Source organism: Amborella trichopoda, chromosome 12, assembly GCF_054954075.1.
Source record: "Amborella trichopoda isolate Santa Cruz 75 chromosome 12, AtrichopodaSantaCruz75HAP2 v2.0, whole genome shotgun sequence".
Taxonomy (NCBI): Eukaryota; Viridiplantae; Streptophyta; class Magnoliopsida; order Amborellales; family Amborellaceae; genus Amborella; species Amborella trichopoda.
In genome coordinates this window covers 697,865-707,307 of record NC_142347.1, presented here as the reverse complement: position 1 = coordinate 707,307, position 9,443 = coordinate 697,865, and the positions used below count along the sequence as shown (strand labels likewise).

Sequence of the window (9,443 nt, the reverse complement as noted above, 5' to 3'; positions counted from 1 at the left end):
GTATATTTAAGTTTTTTTATACAGTTTCTTGAAGTACCTGAGTGAAATGAAACTAAGATTTTTACACGTGACCACTTTAATAAAATGGTTTGACCATAAGTAATGGTTAGACCCCCTCTCCACATCCATAAGGACAATTATCTAGTTGGTCACACCAAAGCCACCTGAATGAAAAAAAACCAGTTTATTTAATCTAGTGTTTAAACCATGGTGATCCAAATCAGAAATAACCAATCAAGATTGAAAATCAGCCAGAGCCAAACCTATTCTAGGAAGGTATTGATCGTGGACCAGTGCCTCCAAATCTCCCTTGACATTTCATCTGTTAAATTTATTTTTCTTAGGACCGTGCTAGGACAGATACCTTGAAATTGTTTTGGACCCAGCCGATTCGAGGTTTGGATCGGCATTACCTAATCCAGACTGTCAGGTTTTAGAACACTAATTTGATCACAGTGATCACCAAATCAAATCTCAGCATATTTTCTTTTACATCAAATTAAGTTTAAATTTGGGGTCTCATCACACATATGTAGGAAGTATATCAAAACAATTAGAAAGAAACAATTTTTCCAAAATAGAGTTGGAATCCTTCGGTTATTTTTAGTATTAGATATTTTCTATGTTTTAATAGGTATATGTGATGTTGGCAAATTTGAGCTTCATCCAACATACAACAAAATCAAAATACACTGTAAACTCGAAAAATGGGACATAATTGTAAAAGCGTGAGATAATGAGGACCAGTTTTAAAACTCTAGAAATTAAAATGGACCTCTGTGTAAATTTTCAATTTTTAATCTTTCTTAATAGTTTTTTACTTAATTTATGTTAAAATAAAATAATGGCCATGGCGGGAAGCTCGAATTGCCGCGTAGTCCAGTTATGTTTTGTCTCAAATCGCCGGCCATTTTTATTCTTTTCCAATGATAATAATAATAATGATCATAACGTATCATAAAATTTGAAACTTAATATAGTTTTGAGTATCGAGGAAACCGATGCCTTATCTTCTTTGTGTCCAGATAATTGATTGGAATTCATTGATTTTTTTTTGTTGGATTTTATCGCTTCGTCATATCCAAGGTTTTAGAGATGTAATATTTTAGGGATGGTTCTCTGTGATAAAACTTCTAGGGTTTGTTTGGATGTTGTAAGAAGAATTCATTGCAGATAACACTATGGCATTTCTTTCTTTCCGTTCTGTCTCTCTCTCTCTTTCTTTTTTTTGAATTTTCATGGTTCGTGATGGATTTTACTGATATAATTCCTGGTTGAAAAGCTTGAAACAATTGCAGGTAATTGATGGCATTTTTGGGTTTTTTTTGTTGTTCTTATTTCTTTTCAAAAGTTTGTCCTTTTTTATTTATTTATTATTTTTATGTTGAATGTCTTGAAATTCGACCATCAAATCAGATTATGATGGTTTGAATTAATGTAATTGGTGATTTCTAAAAAGAATAAAAATAAATAAAGGAGAATAGTGGGTATGGGTTCTCTTTCGTTCAAGCTTCAAACCTGTAAATGAAAGGCTAAATGGCACCTCTCCATTCTCAGTAGCCTCTGTTTAATTCTAGTTTTCTTTTTTGTCAAAATAATGCGCCTCCAAGTCCTTGTCTAACATTATAACATATTTAGAATTTACATTGAATTTCTAAGTGACCAATCTAAAATTTCCTATGTTTAGTGATTATTTTCTTTTATTTAGGAAGAATTTTTAAATCTCTAAGTGAACCCATCTGTAATTTCCCTTTATTTATTGACTACTGTCGGTTGAGTAGAAAGAATTTTTTAAATTTCTTAATGATCCATCTGTAGTTTCCCCCCATTTTACTGATTATTTTATTTTGTGTAGAAAGGATTAGTGATCTATCCTTAATTTTCTTCATTGAAATGATTAGTTTCATTGTATCGAGATAAGAATTTCTAAGTGACCCACTTGTAATTTCCCTTCATTTAGGGATTATTTTATTTGGCATAAAAATGGTTTTTGATCTGTATGTTCCAGTCATTTGTGATTAATGTCTTTTGTATTGAAAGAAGGGAAAATTTTCAAATAACAGTATAATATCTAAGAGTCGACCTATCTAATATATTATCCGTTTCATTTAAGCTATCAGTTTTTAATCAAATTCGTAGTAGTCCATTAAACTACGCAACATTATGGTTTTGAAATATATCAAAACAACCTATAGTGAAATATTCCGTTCGTCAAACTTATAGGTATGAATTGATAAATTTCCCTAGAAATAATGTGTGAATTTCTAACTGATCCATCTATAATTTCCTTTTCTTTAGTATATTTTTTTCTTTTAAATAAAAATAATCTTTGAAGTTCTAAGTGACGCATTTGGAATTTTTGTTCTTGTCGTGATTAGTTTCTTTTGTTTAGGAATGATTTTTGAATTTCTAAACGGCCCATCTGTAATTTCCTTTTATTTAATTCAAAAAATATTTTCTTTTGTGTACAAAGAATTTTTGAATTTCTAATTGATCCAACGGTAACTTCCATTGTTTAGTGATTATTCTCCTTTGTATGAAAGAACTTTTAAACTTTTTGAATTTCGAAGTGACTGATCTGTAATTTTCCTTAATTTAGCTGTTATTTTCCTTTGTTTAGAAATAATTCAATGGATTTCTAAGCGACCCATGTGTTATTTCCCTTCATTTTGTGATTACTTTCTTTCTTATAGAGTAAGAATTCTTGAATTTCTACGTGATCCATCTGTATTTCCCCTTCAATTAGTAGTTATTTCTTGTTTATAGGAAGAATTTCAAGGTGCATCTGGTGATATTGGAGTTCTTAACTAGAAAGGCATGTTTAACTTTGGGTTAACTGTTATATAATTTTTTTTTCTTTTAATGATAAGAACGGTTACGTAAAATTTATCTCAGTTGTCTTTTAATAATTATTTGATTTCTCGTTAAAGGATGTCATTAGAGAAAAATATATTTAAATAATTCTATGGGATTTCTTTCTCTGATTAAAAAAATTCCATAGGGCTGTGCTGTTACAGTTTTCCTTTGCTTTTTTATGAAGCTTAATTGAACTTCCTTTCATTTTGTCTTTTTTTTTTGAGAAGGGGGGGGGGGGGGGGGGGGGGGGGGGGTTTGTGTATTGGCCAACTGTCAATATTCCTCCCCTGAAATCAATTTTGGGAAGGCCAAATTTTTTTTGATTAAGCCGATAAATACTAATGATCATGTTTACTATTAGTTAGCAGTGGCAGCAAATCAATGGCAATGGCTTCCATGTATGACATGTGCTTCAGCCTGTGAGATGTTTTTCTCTAGAGCTTCTTTCTTTGTCACTTCGAGCAAGTAATCAGATTAATGGAAGTGGTTTCCCTGTCAAAGTTTACATTTTATTCAAATGAAATCAAGAAAATGTATAATTTGAATAATAATATTTTTACCATAAATCTACAAGTTCTCCAATTTCAAGTCCTCAAGAGTCTTGCGGACTCTAAATCTTATAATTGAATTTTTCCTCCTGTGAATCTCTCTCAGCTAGTCAGCTGTTTTAGAATAAAGACTTGTTCTAGTTGATGATATTGACCTCATATGTGCAGAACCCAAATTGTTTTTTGCCCCCATAAAACTCAGGAAATAAAAGTACTTCCCATCAGTCACTGTTATCTTCTTCATATTTCTGCTCTTTCCTGCCTTTGCATTTACTGCTTTTGAACATCATTGCATATCAATGCATGTCTCCTTCAGCACTCATGCAGCACAATGTTGGATATAATGTGTTCTGGTATGTTACCGAAAATTTGTTTTGTGATTTATGTCTGTGGTGGTTAGTTGATGCTCTATCCAAATTGATTTATCCTAGGCATATATAATAGAATATACCTGCTCAATATTAGTTTATCATGTAATTTTCTTCCTGGTTATTTCTTAATGTAGAATACCTTACTAATCTGTTCCTGTCATCAGGGCCCGGTTTTTTGTTCTGTTGAGCAACATAGTAATCTGGAAGTTGAGAGGCATTCTTCTGAGGGACTAGAGTTTTTACTTATATGCATTTGATTCAAACTGATTTAGAGATAAAAGATAATACGTCAGATGACTCAACCTATGCAAATAAGATAGTTTCTGAATTTCGACCATTTCATTGAGATGTGACATTTGCCGAGAAAACCAGGTTCAACTACCACTCCCATTGGTTTCTTGAGTGTGTTTATTTATATCTGCTATCTCTGAAGTTATTAATTGACATCTGCCTCTCTTCTCTTTACATTGAGAGTTGATATTTGAGTATAAATGGCTAAGTAATTATTTGATATTGATTTCAGCGAATTGTAGAATATAATCGGCTGTGGGACACCTAAGAAGCAGAACACTAAGTATCCTTGGCTGGTTTTAGATTCTGCAGCTTCTATCATTCTCTATCTGGACTGAAGTGGAGTATCCAACTGAAACATTGAGGAAACTCTCTCTCTTTCTCTGGCAGTGTTTCTGCTAAGGTATATTATCACATGAATGGCTTCTTAGTAAAATTATCCATTTAAAGTTTAATAGTTCTCTGCTGACTCCTATTTTAATATGTATCACAAGGTATTTGCTTACCAAGCTTCTCCTTTTGGTTGTAATCAGAAGGAGATGAATGAAGAATATTGTAAATGTGGAAAGCAATGTGGGTCTTTGCAAGCACCATTGGTTTCCTTCTCTACTTCGAAAGTTGCATCGTATGGTCAAAGTTCAGCGCCCTCCTCTTTATGTAACACTCGAGAACAACCCCTGACTCCTTTAGAGGATCTTAGTGTTGCAGCTGGAGAAACCACCTGTGCCTATTCATTTTCACTTTCCCCGAACTTGAGAAATATGTGTTCTCAATCCTCAATGTTCTGCCCCAGTTTACATTCATCACATAAAGAGTTTCAGATTGGTAACATTCCATTTCTTCCCTATCCACAAATATCTGATCATCCGGTTTCTTCAAGTCAATCCTTGAAGTTCATGCTACTTGGTCATGGAGATTCCTCGCTATATCAATATAAAGAATGCAATAACTTGGAAAACTCAATGAATGATGACGATAATGTGTCTCCCCAAGATGCTTCAGGTTGTAATTTGGTTGGTCAAAGTTGCAGAGGGAGTGTTATGACCAGTGAACAAGCAGATTGGCAAGTTGTAGCAGATCCAACAGGGTTGGTTATAACCAACAATTGTGAAGATTCTATGTTGGATGTAAGTGAAACATCATGGATAAACATCGACACAGTATCTGAAACACCTGTATTGATCATCTGGATGGTCTAGAAATTTAAAATACTATGGCAACCTGTCAATTTTTATTAGCTTATTGTACCATTAGTTTACCTTATTACCTCACATTCCAGTATTTAAAATACCAGATGGTGGTATCATTCTGAAAAGTAAAAGGAAAAAAAAAATTGACAGGTCGAGGTTCTCCCTTGATATATCAAGTTTCTAGACCACACGTGTGATGAATACGTTCCAGGTATAATCTTGATATTTACCCAGAGATCAATGCTGGTCTTGCTCTTTGATTTTAAACGGGCATAACACGTGTCTAGTTATTAAAAAAGGTAATCTCAGGATTCCACTTCCCCTGCATGACTAGATGTGAATTCATTGTTAAATTTTCTCAGGAATTTTTTGTGGCAACTAAAGGGTCATCCAGTAATACAATAGGATTTCAAGGCAACCACATGGATGGACAGTTTGTTTTTCCTATTGGTGAGCAACTCAATACCGGCCCCTTGACATCTAGAAATGGTACTGTGAATAAGACCCGAATGCGCTGGACTCAAGAGCTTCATGAACAATTTGTAAAGGCTGTTACATTTCTTGGTGGTCCAGATGGTGAGCATTTGTTTTGACTTTAGAAATTCCATTAGATTATTGGATTTTATCTTTAGGCAAGGAAAAAAAAGGAAAGAAGAAAAAATCATCTTGGTCTTTAGTTTAAACATGATCTTTTCACTGCAGTGGCAACCCCAAAGAGTATTCTGAGGATTATGAATGTTGCTGGACTTAATATCTATCATGTGAAAAGCCACTTGCAGGTAGATATTTGGATTTAATTTTTCATTGATTCTTAATTACATTGTAAGGATGTGATTCAACTTCCCCAAATATGCAGAAATATCGTCTCGCAAGGTATCAACCAGGTAATGGAGAAGGTAAAATCAAACTTAGAATTGAAGTTATTTTCTTGTTTATTTTTTCCTTGACTATGAAATCAAGTGGTTTTGAATTGGGAATTTTAAATTGTACACACTTCATCACTTTCAAGGGGAAATTTGAATCTGTAATTTCTGCTTTCTTAATCCATTTCATTGCAGTTACCAACTGAGGGTGGACCTCGTAGACATGTCCATGTATGATGGAGTTGATGGAAATTTTTCCCTTCATATATATGGAACGTATAAGTCCATTGGTGTCTTTTAATTTGTTTACCAATACAATATTCACCTGTGTCATATTTCCATAATGCTTCCATAGAAGATTGAAAATCATTTCTACCCAAATCTATGTTCATAGTGCACGTGCATTCATGGATGAACAAAAGGGAATTCAACGTGTATACTTGTAGTTTTCTATGCTATTCGAAGGCGTAAATTGTTAAGCTTGTAGGGGAATTTCCTTACAAACTATATTTTTTCTTGCATGTTGTCAGACAAGAGATCACCCGGTTCAGAAACTAAGAAGAAGAGCTCTGCTGATACTGACAAGGAAAATGTTTATGTGAAAATGTGAGCAATCCATACATATTCTATTGTTTGTGATTATTATAATTTTTGAAGTTTATTTTACTGATCTATTGGGAATTCCCATCTCTTCTGGTATAATTGTGCTTTTTTTACTGAAAACTGATTGCACACATGGTTCATAGTTGATACATTTTGTGTAGTATAAAAGATATCATTAAATGGGAAGGATAATCTGAAGCTTAATAAGGAACAAGATATATATGTATCATTTTTTATTTTATTTTTCTACCTTCTATTTTCTCTACTTGTTCAGATTCATATATCTTGTCTAATTATAAATTATGAGGGAGTCATCTGAAAATTTACAAAAATTCATATTTATTTTCAGGGGTGCACAAGACACCGAATATCTTCGTCTGCAGTTAGAAGTTCAGAAGAAGTTACACAAACAACTTGAGGTTCGTCTTAATGCATGATCCATAAGGGTGGTGTTACTTCCTTTCATAATTAACTCGATTGATTATTTATGATACATTGATTGGTTATTTCCTCTTAAGCACATTATCTCGCCTTAATGACCTATCTGTTGATGTCCGATGAAATGATAATAAACTATCAAAAATATTTTATCTTATACTACATCATCCTCATCATAGCCTTTTCCCAATTATATCTTATCCTACATGCGATATAGAAATTCTTGACTACATATCTCCCTAGTAAATGGAAAGCCAATAACTGTAATTTGTAACATGACTATGTCGCATTCATGGTTCCATAAATGGGTGCAGGAGCAAAGGGAGCTGCAACTTTGGATAGAAGCGAATGCTAGGAGTTTGCAAAAGATGGTTGAGGAGCAACACCGTGCCTTGATCCACGCTACCCTCTCTCTCTCTTCTAGTTCACCACTAGCCAGTACTAGTGAGCTCAAAGACAATAGTGAGCCTTGCCGGCCACCATGCTTTGGCCTCACAAACAAGGAGGGGCTCTCTTCTATGGAAACTGATGATGGCTCTACTCTAGAGCTCGAAATTCATTCCTCTGCTTCCAAAAGAGCAAGGATGGAATAATAGCCGAGTTTAATTTAGCAAAGAATATATACATTTCCCTTAGATCATGAATTAATATATGAATTTGAAAAAGACTTTGATATTCGAGGAAAATTAAATGGCTTGTTGAATTTCTTTATGATTTGAGTATTGATGGTTGAGATTCGTTAAACGTGATAATAATAATCTGACGGTTTATAAAATTTTCTAGCATTTGTTGATGCGCTAGTTGTCATTGGATATGCGCTTATTGACTGGCCCAGCATGACCACATGCCTAGGGCGGCTAAGCTAAGAAAGGGGGACTGTTCGCTATATCGAAGGATAGAAAATTAGAAATTGAAAGCTTATGGTGGACCAGGCTATTAAAATAACGGTTTTAAATTACTTAGAAACCATTGAACCAATGTCTTATGGAAAGGTACATAGAATGTGAATTTTTAATTCAAATCGTTGCCGAGTAATTAGTAAGTTGAGAAAACTTTGAACATAGCTTACAGTTACTGATATTTCTTCAGCGATTTACTCAATGATAGGGACTGATATGAGAGAGAGAGAGGGATATTGCAGATCCATGTCGCAAAAGCCTGGCCAACCTGATCCGAGTCACCCGAGTCCAGTCATGGTGAGGTGACTTAAAAACAAGGAGTATCACTTTTTTATGATCTGATTAGGGACTTTGAAGCAGTTTTACTTGGACACTGATGCATCACATGTCTATACTCTAGTACTTCATCTTGAAAAGCCGATACAGTTAAACACGTTTGTAGAATATACTATTTTATAGTAAACGGCATTTTTATTTGTTAAAATCACATTCAATGACTTACCCAAAAACAAAAATCATATTCAACGCATATCTCTTGCAGAGGTTCTAACTTGGAAACTCATGATCATGGCTGACATTTGAGAATAAGTTTTAAGGTAAATACATGGGGTAATCCCTGTAATTGGGATCCACAACAGATAATTTTCCCATCATGAAAAGTAATATTGTGCATCATACTCGCTCTTTTGTAGCCAGCAAATTCCTTGCATAACGCTCCACTAATAGGACGAAGGGCAGAGAAGAACCTGTCCCTTGTCTTAGTATCTGAATAGGAACCTGCAAAACTAACTTCTCTCTCTGTGGTTAGGGGTGGCAATGGACCTCCTAGACCTGACCTGGACCTAAGGGGTAAACCTGATTCCGGTCTGGCATGCATCTAAAACTTTGACCTGACAGGTCGGATCTAGGTCCAAATCTTGGACCGTCCGAGTCCAGGTATGTATCCCACATTATATTTTTGGTTCCAAGTCCGGGTCCAGTAAATTCGGATCCGCTAGGGTCTGGGTCCGAGCCAATATCATTTTTTCGGGACCAGCCTATTGCCACCCCTATGTCATCCTATTCCCTCTCCCTATTGGTCGAGTACCTATCTTCCTTCGCTCAACTAGCCTTAATCGACCTAGCGGACTAGCTAAGCCGTACTGAGTTGTCTTTATCGATTTTTTGAGTGTTCAATTTACCACGTATACAAGACTAGTTCACAAGGTGCCAGTTAGTTATCTCTTTTCTTTCTCGCCAAGGCCCTTGGCGTTCAGTTGACATCGCCTCCCAAATCCGGTTTATTGAAGACCACAATAAGAGCGGAAATGGTCTTGACAAACATAACAAATGCAATAAAAATTTATGAAAGATTGTGTTGAAAGGGCTTTGCATTGCTTAGAAA

At 34.7% G+C, this 9,443-nt stretch overlaps 1 protein-coding gene across 3 annotated transcripts; it reads left to right on the top strand.

Annotated features, from left to right (window-relative positions):
* The first annotated feature begins 986 nt into the window (after positions 1-986).
* Positions 987-7,867, top strand: LOC18427451 (protein PHOSPHATE STARVATION RESPONSE 3). Of its 3 annotated transcripts, none has more exons than XM_088854599.1 (10): positions 987-1,298; positions 3,940-4,147; positions 4,299-4,469; positions 4,600-5,193; positions 5,619-5,832; positions 5,959-6,035; positions 6,113-6,140; positions 6,650-6,725; positions 7,072-7,141; positions 7,475-7,867. In XM_088854599.1, the coding sequence occupies exons 4-10, from the start codon at positions 4,606-4,608 to the stop codon at positions 7,751-7,753; spliced, it is 1,332 nt and encodes a 443-aa protein (XP_088710725.1). In that variant the 5' UTR covers positions 987-1,298; positions 3,940-4,147; positions 4,299-4,469; positions 4,600-4,605; the 3' UTR covers positions 7,754-7,867. The 3 variants fall into 3 exon arrangements, with proteins under 3 accessions (XP_088710725.1, XP_088710723.1, XP_088710724.1); XM_088854597.1 differs by having other exon boundaries at positions 989-1,298; positions 6,113-6,152; XM_088854598.1 differs by lacking the exon at positions 987-1,298 and having other exon boundaries at positions 4,370-4,469; positions 6,113-6,152.
* Positions 7,868-9,443: the final 1,576 nt, after the last annotated feature.